Below are 19663 nucleotides of genomic sequence, written 5' to 3'. Positions count from 1 at the left end.
AAAACCAGTTGCTTTCTTCTGTGCTCACCCTCAAATGTCCTTATTTAAGTTCTTCCCGAATTTGTCACTCAGTTGCTGTATAAGTCTTGCCAGCTCACCAGTAGCCTGGGACTTTTCCTCCAGGAGTTCATAGCGGAGACTAGAAATATCTTGCTTAATCTCTTTGAGTTCTCCTAAAGGGAGCAATACACTGTTGTTAGCAATATCAAAGAAATCATACCTATGGTTTTAAGACAGAAGGGATTATCTATTTACTTGAGCTTGGTCATGAGTGTTTGTGGCACTTTCTGTGATATTACTGCTTTTATGCATTTAATATCTGCCTTATAGGAAATTACTGCAAGTACAGATAGAGGGACCAACAACAGTAAGTATGTACAGAAAATTCATCTTTTTTCTCGTCTGTTCTCTCTCCATGTATAGACCTTTACCTGCATGGCAGAAGGATAGCAGGGAGAAGGCATTACAAGGAGTGTCTTTTCCATCTGCTTACAAATCCTACAAGACACCAAGGCAGCACATATCCTTACTCAGTTCCAGCAATGTCCTTGTGGTGGGCATGGGCAGTACAGTCAATTACTACTTTACTTAGGCCCCACGACAAGGCTAAGTAGGGGTAATGCCCCGGGTTTGGCAAAGGAAGGACATGTAGAGCTATGAGGCAAAGCAGGACACTGTAGGGACAGACTCTATGATACATATTTTCTGCTAAGGAACATTTCAGAACAGAAAAGACACACATCAATGATGTGATCGAGGTGAAGAACTACGACACGACAGTGCATGGGAAGAACACAGTCATTGGCGTTCTGGACATCTATGGCTTTGAAATATTTGACAATAACAGTTTTGAACAATTTTGCATTAATTACTCTGAGTAATTATAAATGCTCTGAGTCAGCATCGTTTGCCTTCACGTGAGCCTGAGGCGTGCTTCCTCTCCACGAACAGCGTTCTCTAAGCTCAATCCTTTTACTTGAGATATCAATAGCAGTAACATGCTCTAATCTGTGGCAATAATAAAAACCCACTTGCCTTCATTGACTTCATCGTTTTCTCGGTCCACCTGAGCCTTCAGCACATAGCGCTTAATCAGGCGTTTCATTATTTTCTGAAAAGAGAACAGAAACACTCCACGTGAGTTTATCCACACCTCCTCAATTCTCGACTTATTCTGAAAAATTCAAGCACCTGATTTCCCTATGGATGAAGCCTGGCTTCAGAGGAGGCAAAGGGATTTTTTATCACTGACTTCTCATTTATTTTCTACTCTATATTGTGAACTTTGTATTGAAGAGGTTGATTGATTGCCATTCCATAGTTAGTCCACATTTTGTTTGTGGGATACACCTGAGTGCAGGGTATGTCCCACAAACATAATGAAAACATAGGTGATCCAACAGCAATTTAAGAAGTGGGACTCAAACCATTTCTTGAACAAGCTGCTATTTAATGTATCTATAAAATAAACTTTACTGGAAGAATTAAGTTGTTAATTAATGATGGTAACAAACTCACTCACGATGATGAATTGAACATCTAACCCAAAGTTAAACAGAAATACTTGCTTTGGAACTTGGGGCTGAGGAGAGAGAACAGACTTAGGACAGAGAAAGAGAGAACAAAAATGGAGAATGAGAAATTTTGTAGAGAAATGGTGGATTTTATGGGACATAGATAGGGTAAAAACAGCATCATGTAGATTTATAAAATGGGGATGACTTTTAGTAAGGAACAGCATATATGGGAACAGTAAGAGATGATGATGGATACGAAGCTTGCAATGTGATATTTTTTCAAAAACGCATTATTTATGTAGCAGGAAAGTAACTGCCATTTTCAGGCTGCCCAGTGGCTTACAGCAGAAGGCCTTCATCATCGCCAGCCCCTTGCTACAGAAAAGATGCTCATCCGTGGGAAAAAAGCATTTGAACTGTGAGAAATATAAGAAGTATTGCTCTATCAGAGATTATGATCAGGAGTCCAAACTAATATACCTAAATTTGCTTATTGGATGTGTATATGAGTTCTTGGGCATTCAGTGCTTGATGGCCATAGCTCAGTCGCAGGGGGGAGCTAAGGCAGGACATGCTGTCTCGCTTGGGAGCAGCTTCTTAAAACAGGAAAATAGAAGAGCCTTTTACTGTTTGGACTACTTCTAGAATGAGGTCAAAGGACTCTCTTTGAGACAAAAGAGTGACACATTCGGTGAATGGCTCTGTGCCCTCAGGGCTTTCTGCATCCTCTGCAAACAGAGGAGAGTTCGATGAACAGCCAAGAGAGGATATGCAAATGTCTTTTCTTGAGCAGATGGTCACTATTAAGGGAAAACCTCTCAGCGTGAGCTCACCTATTCGCAAAGCAATCACGTCTGCTTTGAACATCACTTAAAATCACTGCAAAGACTGTGAAACTCGAATTAAGGAATCGATACACTTGCTCTTTTTTTTTTTTTTTCCCCAGTAGCCAGCTATGAATTATAACGGTACGAAATGCACGTGCACATCAAAGAAGGATCCACTCATTTATATATAGGTCATGTAGTCATGGAATGTGAGATGTTAAAGACTCTGTCCTTGTCTCAAAGAGGCATCTGGCTAACCAGGTGGGTCAGTTAAGGCAACAGAGGTGAGGCACAGCGCACGTACGGTGTGTTGAAGATGGCCAAGGTAGTAGAATCCAGAGGGAGGTAGGGTTGGCACCTGGGAAAACATAAATGAAGTAATGTTTGGGGAAAGTAGGGAAATCCTAGATCCAAAATATATGATTTTTGTTTGCTTGTTTGTTTCAGAACAGATGACAGGAAATTTAGAATAAAACAAGGGAATTGACATAAACAGTGTATATCATTATTATCTGGAAAAATATGGTAACATCTATCTACTCTACTTCCCATGCAGCTGGTATTTTTGATGGCCACTACTCAAATACAGTCCTATATTAACTGCTGCACATGAAAGCCAAAAGCCTAAAGGTGCCCACCTGATCCACCAAGAACAGAATTCAGTCAGATTTGTCTACAGAAACTAAATATTAAAAGCGTGGCCATCCCTAACATGAAGCTACTTAGTCACCTAGTAGATATTTCTGCCTGTAGGTTTAGGAAAGTAATTTGGTTTTGCCCCAGCATTGCTTTTCTCCTCCCCAGTGCTGTTCCTTATAGCTACAATAAATGAAATAGCCTCTCAGCAAAACAATCCTGTTTATCACAGGGAAATGCCGAATAAAGCTTCCAGACAGAATCTTGATAATGAAGGCCAAACTTGAAACAGTTTAAATACATTTGGTCTCAAACCCACCCGTTACCCATTGGGCAGCACAAGAGCTCCAGATGAGCCATCACATGCTCATTCTCTTAACTTAAAGCTAGTTTATCACCCCAAACATCAAATAAATACCAACCAGTCCTTCTAATTTCCCTGACAAATTCTTTCCTGAACTTATATAGAGGAAGGTGCTGCTGACAGCATGACAGACTGCCAGTGCTGGGAATGGGGACAAACACATGAACTTAACACAGCATTTTAGCACTGCTCCATTCAAAGCCTCATCTGAAGAGGGTTTGATGAGACATCCCTTTACTCATACTAGGTTATCCCCACATCATGGCAGCTGTTTGTTGAGCTGTTTATCCTATTTCTCAAACTACTGCACGTTTAGGTTCTGCACATCTTTTGGTATCCCTCGAGAGCACCGTACTACAGCTACACAAAGTGCAGGTTTACTTCACCTGATAAGCCTCACTAAAGGAAACATGCAGAGAAGCCACTACTTCAGACATCTTCCCAGCTGCAGGAGAAAATTTGCTGTACAGACTATCAAAGCATTTGTTCTTTTTTTATATTTAGATAATGAAGATTATTACACCTTTCTTGCGTTATTTGACAAATTCTTCCTACAGCAACTGACACTTTCTAAGATCATTTGAAGGCAAGTCCAGTAGGAGCAAAATCAAGTGAAAATAACAAGTATTCATGTCTTTCTTTCTTTGAAAACTCAACTTATATTCACAGCTGTCTTTGGCTTTCTCAACCCTAGAAGTAAGGGCTTAATTTACCACGAACATTAGGAGATCTCATTTAGAAGTTATAGCAGCAGAAGCCAACACATCTTTCTGCTACCTGGGTCTGAACGTACAGGAAAATGTCAGAAATGCCAAAGTGCTGCTTTGAAAAGGACAATCATCTCTCCTCCCTTCAACTTGGTGGTGTCACACCAGCTAACTCCAGATGCCAGAATGAACAAATTCCACTTCTAACTGAGTCTTAGAGACACCTTGGTGTTTTGGTATAAAAGCAAGGACAACTTTTAAGGTTAGGAACAAATTATTACCAGTTTTTTATACATCCCAGGACCCACTGTGCTGGAGGCTGCACCAACATAGAGCTAAGCAATCCTAGAACTACCAGTGCACATTTTACCCCATCACACTACTATTTTCCTCAACTCTTTCTTGTCAGCTCCTCCAGAGGCAATAGTTGCCAACTGATTCTTTTTCACTGTGTAATTAAAAAAAGAAATTGACGGGACACATTTTGCTTATTGTGTTGCCCCACTATCTGCTTGCCAAGAAACAAAATTTCTGCTTGCACGAATGCTGTGGTAAGACAGAGCAGTGCTAGTTCCGTGCCGGGGTTCCTTCTGCCACCACTGCAGCCATATTTGTTTTTGGCCCATACCACATTGCAGGTTTAGCAGTGTAAGACGAATTACTGACAGAGAAAGCACGTGCAAATGGCAATGGAAAGGCTGGAGGGATGGCATGGTGTCATGACAGTGGAACGCCGCCAGTGCAAGACTGGGAGATTAAAGCTTGAATGACAGTCCTGCTATGAAACTTAATACCCATGAGTGGAATTAATTAGCGTGGCCTATTTTAACACCATATCTATTACCATGGATGATACGCTGCATTTGTCTCTGAGTGCTGTGACCACAGCTCAGCACATCACAGGATGGCACCAACTGGACCCAAGCAACGCAGCCCAGCAGAGCAGTACACCAGCACACCTCTGCCCCGCTCTGTGATTACCTGGTATCTTGTGGGCTTGTTGTAAGCATTCTTCACTGAAAAATTCTCTGTATGCAGACTGCTAGACTGAAAACGGACTTTCTGAAATGATAAAACATTGAGATGTATTAAGTCAGTGATAGCTTCTCTCATGTGAATAACCCCAAACTTAAGGGAGCTTTATAAATCCGGTATGAAATGATTAAATGTGTGGGTATAATAAAAATCAGTGCATTCCATTCTAAAAAGGTTCCGAAAGAAGGAAAAGATCTGAAAAACAAAAACTCCTGGGAAAAAGAAGGGATTTTAAGTTGTCAAGGCAAAAACAGTACTCTCAGACCAGTTTTGGTTAAGGAGGTGCTAAGAGAAGTGAAATGTATTCATCTTAGATTGCTATCAATGGAAGGCACAGTTTTTAAAAAATAAATAGGTTTGTAGAGAACAACTCAATGCAGCTATCAAAAATTCTGAAATGGAATAGATTTTCAGCAGTTCTTTGAAAACAGTAAGCACAACTTGCTACTTTTTTATCTGAAGCCTTTTTAAAAATAGAACAGTTTTCTTTCTTTTTTCTTTTTTAATCAGATGACAACAAAGCTATTGCTTTTCCCAACTAGAATCTTCCAAAAGTCTTTTCAGAAGACCAACATTCATTACAGATTTATGTGACTCTCATATCCACCTATGAACTTTTTGGTCCAAGTGCTAAAGAAATAAAGAAGTACTCAAAGGAATTAATTTCATATTATAGACTCAAAGGAGCTAATACACACACAGCCCCTTATAACTGCATGTGAGTGTACAGGGAATTCCCTACTTAAGGACTTTTTGTTCCCAACTGCCTCATTGATCTTGAGAAATAATTATATTATTATTATTAATCAGGATGCTGATAATGGCTAGATGGGTGCTTGCTTTTGACAGGGAACACATGACCCCAGCGCTACCAAAGCACATTTCTACTTCAAGTGGCCAAAGAAGAGATAGAAGAGGCAGGATCTGCCCATCAGTGCTACCTATTACTAGGCAGTAGTAAGCAGAGGGGTTGCTAATTACAGCTGTAGGTATTTAGGAGGTGTTATTAGTAACTGCTTGGAAACTTATTCCCAAACCTGGAATGGAAGTAAATACGATGGTTAACGTAATGGCACTAAAATTAATTGGGAATCACTTAAAGGCAAGAGCATGAAAATTTTCAAGAGGCTTGAAAGCCTGCTGGGCAGATTAGGAGCCAGATAAGATGGATATTATTTGCGCCTCTGACTTTGGTCTTTGACTTTGTCTACTAGGCTCTGGAGAACCCCATTGTAGAAGTGCCTCCTTTTATAAGATTTGCACTGTCACAGGTGTACTGACAGTGCTTGGCACAACGAGGCTGCAAGTCTGGGAGGACCCTCTAGGTGCTGATATAAGACAAGTAACAATGCTGAGCAAGAGACTGCACTGTCCCTGATCAACCTGCAAACGATGCAACCCCCACCAGAGGGTCCTTGCAGCCATGGATCTATTATTCTACACAGAAGGCAAAAAGCAAAGATGCAACATACCCGTTGTTTGGAGTTCAGCATTCCCATCTCAAGATCATTTTCACAGTTTTTGGCCTTAGATTTGCAGAGTTTTATGAGGCACATTTTTATTCTCAGTATGAGATAATAAAATGATTTAGGGCTTGGCACTAGATTAAAGGGAGCAGGTAAAGTCCTTCCTTCATCAAAGTAGGACAGCCAGAGCTTGGCACGTGCAAACTTCCACTCCACATCTGCATCCTCCTTGGAAAGGGAAGAGAAAATAACACCCAAATGCATAATCAGCACAAAGAAAGGAATTTAGCTATCGTAAGAACAACATACAGGCAGGATTTAACAAAAATCAGCTATAACAGGACACCTGAAAGTAATGTTATCTTCTTAGGTTTCTGTCATCTCAAAAAAAAGGAAAAAACAAACCAAGAAATGAATAAACAGAGAGTGCAAGTCCTCCAAATACCAGACTGAATGTCACCTATTTCTGCTTGTCAGAAAAATTTTACAAACTGCTTATTAAGAAGTTGGGAACAGGGGAACCATTTTTGCCTTCTAAGCCAGGCAAATGCCATAAGCCAGAAAGGTCAGCGTAAGATGGGATACAAATAAGTTCACATTTCTCACCAGCAAAGGCTGCAGAAAGGCAGCACAGTGTCACAAAGAGGCATTTTGGAGGACAGAGGTGGGAGCACAGAAGGCTGGAGCAGAGCTGTGCTGCAACGAGGGAGATAATGAAGAACAAATCATTTCAGAGTGGCATTTTTTGCCCCGTTTCTTTGTTTCATTTGAACATGGGAGCACAGCTGCAGCCAGCTTTATAGTGGTGGCCAGTAACTAGGTTTGTTGAAGGTGTTTTGCACACTAGTGTGGTTTCTTTAAGTCAAACATTACTTATTTCATTGGACAGCAAAGGGCTTGTCTTTCAGTAACAACCCAGTGCTTGTGCTTTGCTGGTAAGTATCTGTACTAAAACATACATACAGTCATGGAAAGGAGAAGTTACACATACAACATCGATTCCCTCTGATTAACTGCAGTGCTAATTGCCAGGTAAGTGTTTTCACTGCACTGGCCAGGAATCACCCATAGAGGAGGCTAGATCACTGATTTCTTCTATCATCAGGTTACTTCCTTGTCAATCCTGATTGCATTCACCATGATTCCCAGATTCAATGCCCCTTATTTCTCCTACCATTCACCACCTGCCTCTTAAGCAAAAAAAACAACCAACCAAACAAAAAAAAAACAAACCAACATGACTCAGTGCCTGTGAATCTCCTTTATGAAGCATCAGACCAGGCTCACTTCCAAGCTCAAGGACAAGGTTAAGGCTAGCACACCCTTTATGGATCTGCTTGGCATTTACAGAGGATGATGGTCAGACGCATCCATCAGGCAAAGAAACAGAGGGATACAGCTGCTATACAGCTGTTGTCCTTGCAGTTTATATGGAGGCCAGCAGCATAGATAGAAACACGGTCTGCTGGTTCCTTATACTCACGTACATCCATGTTCTGCTGAAATTAGTAACCTCTGATTACTTCCTACCTCCAAAACCTTGTCAAAAACTAGCATACCACAACTGAGCTTAATTCTGTTGCAGCTACAGTGAAACTTCTGCCAACAGAGCAACATTCACTGCTGTTGCTCAGCCTTCTGGTAGTTTGGGGTTGAACCTCACAAAAGCCTAAAGCTGAATTATGGTAGAAGTAATTTGTTAACATTTTTAATGCTTTTCTGCTAAATAGCTAAGGAGCTAATGATGGAGGTGTTTCTGGCTGGCAGAAGGAATTTTTTTTCCTTCCATAAATAGAAAGTGGTCAGGAAGCATTAATACTCGAGGGATAAACAGAAGAAAACCAGAAGTAGCTGAAAAGAGATGTTCAGTGGAAAGCACGAGAATACTATTTTGTAACTGGCTAACAGAAAAGCATTTTCCCATTGACTGCAATGGAATTTAATTCCTAAGTAATTACCATCCTCTGTCATTATGGACACTGCTGTTGTCAGATAAACAGAAAAGACTTTCTATTTAGTCAGTAGGATGACTTTGTCTTTCCTTAATCTCTCTGTCGCTGAGGATTTAAAGGAATTAGTGTGAGATTTACTAGATTTCTCCCAGTTCTCAAGTAGGAGGATCTGGATGGAATAGCTCACATTTGTTTCTCTTGCTAATAGTTATAAATATTCTTTAACAAAGTTCTGAAAAGTTCCAGGCAGCCAAGAAGCATGTTAAAGGCTTTTCCAGGAAACTATTCATCATGGAATATTGAATATAGAGCAGAAAACTAACATAGGCCATCTATTGAGACATTTACTGATATTTTTCTTCTGCAGCCTCGCAAGAGCACCTCTACTTATTACAATAAACTAGGAAATGCATTAACAATCTGATACCCCTTGAGAAGTAGACCTTGTTTCAGTAGAAGGCTGAGGAAGCTGCTTCATCTTAAGGTTTGGGGGTTGGAACTCAGGGATCTTTAAGGTCCTTTCCAAATCAAGCCATTCTATGATTCAAAGTGATTACAAAACTTTGGGAAAATACCTTCTGCACACAAGAAAGCTTCCAGGGCAGAGAGAACATGTTAGTTCCCTCTGACATTTAGACTCAGTTGCAGCACACATGAGATAGAGCTCTGTTTGCACTACAGTACATGGAGGAATCAGACATTACAGTCAGAAAATAATTTCAGCTGTGGCCTTTTGCAGTGTCAGGTTCTGAGGGAAGATTAGAGCAAATAATTAATACAAATCCAGCGACAGAAACTTGACATTTAGCAAATCGGAAGAAAGAGGTGAATCAGCATTAACGCTGTCCAAATATTAATCCTTTCTTTTTCTTCTTCTCTTTATGTTAGCAGCGAGTTGCTTTTGTCCAAAGCACTTAGCAAACCCAGTCTGCTTCTACCAATGCTACTGAACAAAGTTGGGTAAACCCTGCAAAGACCTTTCTGCAGATACCAATTCATGTTTTGTGATGGCTGTATTCATATCCTTTATATGCTGGTGGTTGCCTTTTTTTTTTTTTTACCTAAATATACCAAATATACCAAAATTTCATACCTGGTAATTGGAAAATAAGGAACTTTTATATGTGTATCTATGAGCTTCAGCACTAAATGGGCTTGCATATTCAGCCAGTAGAAAATAGGGAAAGAAACAGGTGAAATATTGCTTGATTTCTCATAAGAAAACAACATAGCTAAGGTGGATGAATTATTGCAATCAATGTAGGGAGTAAAAATATTACAAGCTCCTTTCATTAAATACAGGCAAAGGAAATCAAGATTGCTCACAGATGGTTATTAAAGACAAGGAAGTTGAAGTTTTTATAGAAATGATTCATTGTTAATTATTAATTCAGCCCTAACTTGGGACTGATATGGCCTTGACTTTGTGTAAGAATTATATTTCAATAGTTCTCCAATTTTACATATGGAATAAACAACTTCCTTGTTCTTTTAACATTTTCATTATCGATAATAATTACGCGTATTGTGTTCATAACCCAGTTTCTTATCTTACCTCAATTTCCTGATAAGAGTTGTTTATCATGGCTATTAGCATATTAAGCAGCACCACCACCATGGTCACGTTGTATACTCCATAGAGTACATATCCAATATTCTCAATGAATTTATGATCGTACTTCAGCACCACGGATATCACTTCAGATAAGCCAAATATTGACCAGAATAAGGTTTTAAAACTTTCTTCTACCCTAAAAATAAAGAAAATGATCGCTTTATAGAGTTGGTAGCAAATTAGCCAGAACAAATGCTTAATAATAAAAGTGGCAACCCACCAATATAAATATGATGCCTTGGCACAGTAATTACAAGCAGTTATCCATCACCCTGGGAGATGCCAGATTAAATTTCCTAATCTGATAAAGAAATAATACTTCTATGAATATTATAAAGTGGCAGCGACCCCTTATTAGCTCCATCTGCTCTTCTCAGGTGTTATTTGTCACTTGGCTTTTTGTCCTTATTAAAGACTCCTCCATGGGCCACTTGCAGTTTGGAATCTTTTGTAAGGGACTCAGAAGTTCTTACCTCATCACCTATTCCTCATCTGGAGAAGACAAGCAGAGATTACCTGGGAGAAGGAAGAGGGAACTTATCTTGACTGCCTCATAAGGGATTTCCAGGGCAGAAGAAAAGCATTATTTTCTGCACAAAAGGAATCTGTGAAAAGTTCTGACTTGTGGCATGAGTGTAACCAGTGCACCATGCAAATAAAGTCATCCCATGGTCTGATTTTCTGCCTATACTGCTTTGGGACCACAGACAATTCAGGCACTCAAAGACTTGTAAAAAATAAAATAAAAAAAACTTCAGTTCCTAAACAATTTGAAATTAAGGAGTAATAGAAGATGCTGCAGGAGGCATTCAAATTTGATTATTATATTTACTTGGAAGTAGAAAAGAGTCAGAGGAAAACAAAATGCTGAAAGACAGCAAAAAGGAGAATAAGGTAACGACAAAGAAATGGAAAGGATGCAGGTGAACTAGTAGGTCAAAAAGAGAGCTTAATTCAGAGGAGTCGAAGTTGCACCGGGCAGAAAGAAAGCAGCCCCAGACAGAAATGAAGCAGGAGGAGGATAAGGAAGAATGTTGGTATGTTTCAAGTTGAAAGCAAATAATGCCTTTACTTGCATCCCTCTAGAGGTAAATGCTCTCTAAGAAAACAAAGCCATTAACTATTTTCAAGATCTTTTAATTATTATTATTAGGGTGGCAGACTAATCCTGCAAAATCTGTTTGTAAAAACAGATTATAGACACAAACTAAAACATGTCCTAGGGAAACAATAAACTTTGCAACCACTCTGGTATCTATTACACAATGTGTGCAAGCAAAAATTAATTCAAACTCTCTGGAGGGCGTGTGCAAAGCACTCCACAATTCCTTTCAGCCACAGCAAACTGGCTCTCATCTCCCATCACAACTCCTGGCATCCCCTCCTCCATTTGCATATCATAGTAATAAGACTGCAGTAAATATTCAGGCATCATTCTCAATCCAGCATAACCTCACTGACTTGTGGGAGATGATCCTGACTGGTGTTCCAAATAGGTGTCACTCGACATCAGTTGGAATGTGGCTTTCTATTCAGTCTTCATTTTACTCAGATAAATTGTTGTTCACACCTCCTTGCTATTTTGCAGTGAGGTTGGGATATTACAGAGATTTACCTTTGGGATGAGCCATGACTGCTGCAAAAAAGCATCACCTCTTTTCTACTTGGTGGGTATTTCCTCTCCTCACTCTGCTCTTGTCTTCTGTCATCACACGCAGCAAAGGACAGCAGACGTGTCAGAGATCCTTCGCTTTTATGTTAGCAATCTCAATCTGCTTAGCTCCTATTCTACTAGACATTGTATTTCTAGTTAAAGAACTTGTACAACACCAAAAACCATTGGCTTTGAAACCTGTCATCAAAGTCACTTATCAAACTAATAAAAACCATAACCACTAGCCTTGATCCCAGCTGCGCCCTGCTATTAACCTCCCTTTTTTAATTTGGAAAGTTTCCCTTAGTTTTCTATCCTGCCGGTGGTTTTTAATATAACATGTCAACTCCGCTCCTTTTCCGCAGCTTAAGCATTAACCTTTGTTCTGGAGAGGTGTCAGGTTCTCCTTGAAAAGTAAATTACCGGCTGGCCCTGGCCACCCCGAGAAGCTGAGGGCTCCAGCACAGCTGTCATGCTCCTCTGCAAATGTCCAAGGTCCTTAATCTTAGCATCAAGTGGAAGAAGAATGGGTATGGGAGCAGGAAGGTGGCAGGAGAACTGGGATCCCAACACAACGCTCAGCAATGCCTGCAGACAGACACAGCACTCTCACTTGTGGGGGAAATGATTCTGAAAGGACCTGGTACTCGGTCATCCCCACCTTCTGACGAGGCTGCATCACAGAAACACAGAATGGCTCACGTTGGTGCAAACCTTAAAGACCCAAGCCCTCAGCCATGGGTAGGGTTGCCAACCAACAGCTCTTCTGCCCAGGGTCCCATTCGTGGCCTTGGGCACCTCCACAGAGGTTTGGGGCATGCACAGCTTCTCTGGGCAGCCTGTAACAGACTTGGATGCTTCCTCCCCCCTCACTACTGCCAATTTGCACAAGATTTGGCACAGGTCACAGGGAACGTATTCTTTTCTTTTTGAAAATGTCTCACTAAAACATGAGATGAGGACAGTTGGAGCCAATTTCTTGAAATTTCCAAGATGCTGATGTGTCTTGTCAACATCAACTATGCTATTTGCCCCTCTCCTGCAAAGACCCAGGGAGCTTTATCCTTCCCAAAGGCAAACAAATGAGGGAAGAGATCAGGAGTCCTGTCCATCTTGACAGCTCTGGTGGGCAGAGGGAGCTGGCAGGGGCAGATTGAGTGGTGCTACTTGCTGGGATGGGTATGCTGTGCTCTCCTCACTGCAGAAGGGCCAGCAATTGTAGCAAGAACAAAAAGAATTTTCCTTCAATAGGTAGTCTTGGTGAAGTTAAACAAATATTTTGCATCAAGGAAAAATACAGACCACAGGCAATCATCTAGTTTCAGATTTTCCTTGCTTCTATAAGCAGCTGTATGCTGTTCATCAAAAAAGATCACAGCGAGGACATGATTTCATGTCAGTCTTGCATCCACCCCTTTAAGAAAGATTACGGCATCCTTTCAGACTGAGTTATTTCCTTAAATTGATTGGTAGAGCTTTAACACTGCCAGAAAAGCAACACAGTCAATATAATCTACAAAAATATTATATTTTGACAAAGCAGAACGAGAAGAAAAAAGCCTCCAAGCCTTTAAGTAACATTGGCACTGAGCAGTGAGTCATAGTTCCCCTTGGGGAGAAGCAGACAGAAACCCTCATGCTGTAGCCTTCAGCCTGATTTGCGATGCAGAAAGCAAGACGAACACAATCAGTCTTGCCTCCATTTCAATGTTGTTTGCATAGCATGTTCATAATTACGGGCTGTTTGGAGAGCTGTGTTCTGTACACAGCACACAATAAACACATAAACAGTGCTGGGGTCGGCTGCAAGAGTCCTGAAAGCTGTCAACTTTTCAGCTCTGAAGAACTGAAAAATTTGGAAGTATATCACAGTTAGCTAAATAAACTCAGTGTTTAACAGCGTGCAGAAAAGCACACTGCGTTTTCATTTCCTTTGCATCAAGAACATTAAAATTGAAAAACTGACAGAAACTGCATGATAACATGGTTCAGAGGCCACCGGGGTGCTGTGTGCCTGCTCTGCAGAAAGAAAAATGAACGGGATTCCAAAACTGCAAGCTACACCAGCATTCATGGATTATTATTATTAGATGTAAGCACTCAATTCCCTCTCAATGATACCTGGACAAATATTCATTCTTTTTTCTTCCTACACACTGTCCTGGGAAGCTGTGGTTGTTTGAAACCCAGTGTTATTTCCGTGAGCAGCTCCTTGTCTGTGAGGGTATCTCTGGGGATATCCACTGCGACGCTCAGAGGGAGCTGTCAATTCAGTGCCCTTTGGAACCGGCCACAATCTGATTAATGCACAAATCCAGCACATTTTTTCTTCTGTCACAAGTAGCCAAGCGATATCCAAGTCAGTTTCCATAGTAAAACAGCCATCATTTTGAGTAGGAAATTTAATTTCTATTAAATTTCACGCATTGGAATTTGTAACGTCCGCTATGAGATGCATTCAGAGAAGCCAGTGAAGTCACAAAATGCTTACAACTTCAGCAAAGTGAGCATTTCTTTTTCCCTCAGCGAATTTTGACCACACCTTGACACTTCCTCTCTTGTCACAAATAAGTGAATGGCAGCAGGGAAGCACCACGCTCAGGACGGCTCACAACTAGCTCAACAAAAGCAAACAAGGAAATGTTGTGAGGGTTAGCCCCTCTGCCAGTGTATCATTCCTAGCTTGTCAAAATTGTTTGGGACTGTAGGTTTCTGGTTTGTTGAATGAGACATCTGAGAAGGATTTTGAGGATGAACGTTAATTTACACTCTTTGTTTCGTGCGATGAAGGGCTCATTTTCACTCATCATCCTTTAACGCTTCTGCGTGTTTATATAATCAGAGGAAATCAGGCTTATTTTTAGTCTTTTCCAAACTATTAAAAGGAAATTTCATTTTCATAGAAAATTTGCTTTGTAACTCCATGAAGTCCCTCCAGGATAACTGATCACAAGGCTGACATTAAGGAGGACAAGCAGTGCCTTTTGACAGGACTCTCCCCAGCTCAGACAGCCCTCAAGCAATCTTTCCTCCCGTGAACACTCACCATTTCAGGCAATGTTTGCTCATTATTTCCATCAAAAGACCCAGAGATCCACTTGCTCTGTGTGTGTTAATTGGACAGTTATCATTTTTGCATCAGAGACTGGAATCTGTTAACGGGTGCTCTGATGATGTGCCTGGGGGACACCACAACTGCTGCAGTCAGGGACAGCATGGACTCAACTTCACATTAACTCTTGTTCTTCAAGGACATCTTCTCTTCCAATAAGAACCAAGTCACATCCCACACTCAATTTTCTTCTCTCTCGCTACCGAGCACAGATAAATGTAATTGCATCTGCCCTCATAAATCCTTCCATTAATGTGTATCCTGAGTTACAGAAAAGTTCAGAAGGCACATTTGGCTCAATCAGAACATTTAAACATTGTGGTACAAAGTATGCGTTGCACAAGAGAGCAGTGTAGTAAGACTGGCTCTTGTCTTTGGAAGGACACAGCCACTCACAGGGCAGAAATGATGCCAATAAGGTCATTTCTCCTAGGGGAGCTACGAGCTGAGGCTAGCTGTATGACACGTTAGGGAAATGACACATCCAACGCCAGCTGCTGTCTGCTCCTCATCTCAGGCTTTACAAATGTGGTGAGACTGCCTTGATGTCAGATCACAGCAGGGGGAAAGCATCACACCAAGCTTTCCTCTTCCCTCACAGGTGGGCGTGTGGGATGGAAAGCCCCCACTGTGGGAAGCCCAGCAAGAAGTAGGGAAGGAGCAGCTAAGAGGAAGGGAGGTTTAGGTTTGGTGGGATCACAGGAAGAATAGAGAACACAAAGGTACGCTGAAGAGATGGACTTTTGTTTGCATATGGAATCACCCACTGTGCAGACATCTCTCTGCTTTTAGCCAAGCACCTGACTAACAGCTGAAGAATTTTGAGCAGCATCCCAGCTATCTGGGTGAGTTAGCAGCAGCAATAAACCAGAATGAACAGAGCCCTCCAAGAGCAGCCCTTTTTTCCTTAAGTACTCACGTTGTAAATGCAGGGTTGTATTTTGCACCAAGGTAATAAGAGTAAAGGTTGAACATTCCAATCATGAAGGCCAGGAACACCATGATGAAGATGACCATGAACTTGAAGATATCCTTCACAGTCCTTCCCAAAGAGATCTGCAGGGGCCCGAAGCTTTCGTTGGCTGGAAGAATGTAAGCAATGCGGGAGAAGCTGAGTACCACAGCTATTGCATACAGTCCTTCTGAAATGATCTGAGGATCCGAGGGAAGCCACTTGTTCCTGGCTAAAACAATACACGGACATTAGACATTAGTAATGAAAAGTGGTAGGTGGATGTTATGGTGATAAATGACTCCTTTTTAGGGCTTACTCTTGATTCTGGCCAGGAGTTAAAGGAAAAAAAGGGCTTGGAACAACAGGTCACTGAAGTCTTCAGCATTCTTTACAAGGATGGGCAAGAAATAGTTGCATTTTTGACATGGAAATGACGAGAAATGAGCGAATCACTGAGATTTACCAAAGTCACATAACAGATAAAAGACTTTAAAAAATTTGGGAGTTTTGATTTCCTATCGAAGCATCAATTGTGCTGTCCTTTTTCCAGCTGATGCCCTTGAGACTGAAAACCAAAATCACAACAGAGCAGATATAACTGGCTATAACTCTAGCTGGATACATGGCACTGTATCAATATATGAAAGAGAAGCGATAGGGAGGCTGAGATCTCTCTCCATAACTTTAGACAAGGAAGCTTGAATTTGTTCAGATAAAGCAGGTACAGTCACTAAATGTATCATTGTTGTGTATCTTTAAATTGAAACCAATTTTGGCAACAAAGCCACTCTAATATTTCTACTTTAAAAAATGTCTTTTTGATATCAGTTATGCATTGTTTGTTTACTCTACTGAAAAATTGATCATTTATGTTAATGTAGCTTGTAAGTGTTGCTGCATCATGTCGCTGCGCTTCTTGATGAAAGTATTGACTCAGAGCCAAAACAAGTGACATCTCTAAGGACACAGCAGTAAACTTTAGCATTATTTCCAGTAATTCGTACCCAAGGAAAAGCAGCAGATGGAAGAATTCACAGGATCTGCTTGTGACATTCTGTTCTGGACCCTTTGCACTTCTATATCATGAATTCACTTTAAATAGGTCACCAGCAAACCAGAGAGAGCAAAACCACAGCACGAGTTCAGAGGCCTCTTGCTTGTTGGAGCAGCGAGAGGGAAGCTTACTTTCAGAGAGGCAAGCAGGAGGCTGAGTGTGCCCAAGGCTGTGGGCTCAGGGTACGTGTCCCTGGTGCCACATGGTGCAAGTCTACTGTGAGTGAAGACTGCCAGCCCATATCTGCCTCTCTGGTCCAAGCTCATTGCTAGAACATTGCCTTGCAAGCCTAGTGAGCAAAGGGTGCTCCACTGTGCTCACACCCACAGACCTTGCAACCCTCCATAAGTAAAGTCCCCACAGATGTTATCCAAGGTTATATCTCAAGCTTACAGAAGCTCACAACAAGTCCAGTCATTATATGTGAGTGTAAAGCTCTGTTTGTGAATATCAAAGAAAAAACATCAAAATAATGTTAACCAAAGCTATGCTATTGCTTGCATTTCCAAACATTAGCACTTATAAATCACATAGGATCTCAGAAATAAAGGTGTTCTCTTGGAGATGGAGCAGTGTATGGGTGTGATTTTTATTTGTATGTCTATTACATAGGCACTGGATGTAACAGATGCAGAGCACACCACCAGTTAAAAATGCAGCTCCAGATCTCACCCTGGTTCACATGTCCCTCCTCTTGCATTTGAAAAATGAAGTGGGTTCATCATCTATAATTTAAATTATAACCTCCCAGGTCCCGATAATTTGTTGCTCAAGCTATTTTTCAGGATGTGATTGAGCTAAGCCTCAGAGCAAAATCAGAGTCTCGATGAGGGTCAGATCTCAGTTCTTTTTGGCTGCTTATGAAAATGGCTGGAATGGGTAAATTTCAGAAGAATGATTTTAATTTGAAAATAATTTTCATACATATCACAAAAAGAAAGGTACTTTCAGCACTACCACACAACAGCTTGAAAGAACAAGAAGCATTAGATAGCAAAAAGCATCTTACCGTAAGTAAAATAAGCAACTTCAGGGGGAAGGGTGACATTATTGAGGTCATCATCTTGAACATACTGATCGACGTACTGTTGTGCTTCAGTCGCTTTGAGGAAAGCCATGAACCTGGCAGTGAACGACGCCACGAAGATGGACAGCATCCCAAAGTCCAGAAGGTTCCAGAGATGTACGACATACTCTCGTGGGCCCTCTTCCCAGATCTCCTTACACTCTGACCATATCATGCCTACAGAGAGGCCACAGCACGTTTAACCAGCAGACAAAGGCACTTTTTGCATTCAGACAGACCCATTCCCCGGCTATCAGTGGCTTCTAAGGTTGAAGCAAGTAACTCTTCAGTTAAACTGACCTTCTCAAGAGAACAATTAATGTCAGCTTTTCTTTAAAATGATTACATGTTTAAGTTAGTATACTCCTTTACGCATACAATGCTAACATCTCAAAATTTCACTAGATTAATCAATGATAAAACAGATTTCTGCTGATATCTGTGAAAGCACAGTTCACAAATACTGAGGATGTTATAAAATCCTTCAGCTGATCTACTTGTGAAAAAAATGCACATTTCCTCTCTTCAAAATCTTCTTGCTAAGCTGGGTCGTTGAAGACTACTTACTCTACTGGGGTTTTTCTCCTCCTTTAATGCAGAGCTTGGGAACATTTTAAGAATGGAAATAGCTTTGTGAAAGGAAATCTGACCTAGCAGTAAATGTAGCCTCATCAGAGAAAAGGAAAACCAGAAGTTCCATCCTTGCAGAGCTTTTCATTAAGTTTTATATACCAAATAATAATGAATTTCCAGACATTAAAGCCTGCTTTACCACTTTGCAAATCCTGACTTTATCCTGAATTTAGGATCTTTCTAAAAGTAGACTTACAGATAAATCTAAACACCAAAGCCAGAGAATTCAAGGATTTTGACATCCATGTTGTACTGGGGAGTGCTGGGGAAAGGGGATGATTTCACTGGGTGAACTGGAGCCAACAGCTCAGGTCAGATTCACCAGCTTGCTCAATATTCAGTCGTAGCAGGACTCCAAGGCCAAAATATTTCAGAACAGATAAAATGTTGGAACATTTTACCCACTGGTAATTATAAATATTTCCTGCAATCCTGTTTCCATAGCAGCAGCAAAATTCACATTTAATCAAGCATGAGCAGGGCCGACCAATTTCCATGCAGCCTCCTGCAACCATGTCCTTTATATGAACTCTTCTCCATCTTCTTCCCTGGAAGTTCTTGTGGTGTAGCATGCAAATGCATTTGCTCAGCTACTTCAGAGACTCCTGGAAGCACACACGGTCCCAAGAGGAGCAGTCAGGAGTTGGTTATAGGGAAGGAAATTAGTCAGTGCAAGGCTGACAAGATGAAGAACAGATGCCATCAGTCCTTGAGCACTTGTAAGGGTTTGGAAGACAAAGGAAAGCTAAGATATCTCTATTTCAGGCAGCACCAGCCTGCAACCTCTGTAGCACTGGGACCTCCAGGAGCTGTACCACGACACAGGTTATGGCTCACATAGATCTATCTTGGAAGAAAAACTCTGGTCTGCTGAGCGCACAGCAAAGCCAGGGGGAGGCAAAAGTGTCCACAGGTTCTTGGCTGAGTGAAAGCAGGAATTTCATCGCAAGCCATCATTTACCGTGGTGAAATTTAGTAATAAATAGCCTGGGGCAGAAAGTGAAAGAATGGGTTTCTTGGGAACTGTTCTGGAGTAAGGATGAAATATTAAAAGAACACATTTCTGGCTA

General features: G+C 41.1%; 1 protein-coding gene across 2 annotated transcripts; it reads right to left on the bottom strand.

Annotated features, from left to right (window-relative positions):
- Positions 1–23: 23 nt before the first annotated feature.
- LOC100539776 (short transient receptor potential channel 7) lies at positions 24–18458 on the bottom strand. 2 transcript variants are annotated; one of them, XM_010719080.3, is made up of 8 exons: positions 17904–18458; positions 15805–16069; positions 10060–10255; positions 6559–6780; positions 5033–5113; positions 2649–2702; positions 1036–1111; positions 24–173 (listed from the first exon to the last, which is right to left on the bottom strand). In XM_010719080.3, the coding sequence occupies exons 1-8, from the start codon at positions 18133–18135 to the stop codon at positions 31–33; spliced, it is 1269 nt and encodes a 422-aa protein (XP_010717382.1). In that variant the 5' UTR covers positions 18136–18458; the 3' UTR covers positions 24–30. The 2 variants fall into 2 exon arrangements, with proteins under 2 accessions (XP_010717382.1, XP_010717383.1); XM_010719081.3 differs by lacking the exon at positions 2649–2702 and having other exon boundaries at positions 17904–18455.
- Between the last annotated feature and the right edge of the window lie 1205 nt (positions 18459–19663).

This window comes from Meleagris gallopavo, chromosome 15 (assembly GCF_000146605.3).
Source record: "Meleagris gallopavo isolate NT-WF06-2002-E0010 breed Aviagen turkey brand Nicholas breeding stock chromosome 15, Turkey_5.1, whole genome shotgun sequence".
In the NCBI taxonomy this organism is placed as follows: domain Eukaryota; kingdom Metazoa; phylum Chordata; class Aves; order Galliformes; family Phasianidae; genus Meleagris; species Meleagris gallopavo.
The sequence above is the reverse complement of the archived record's forward strand: the minus strand, read 5'-3'. Positions and strand labels throughout refer to the sequence as shown.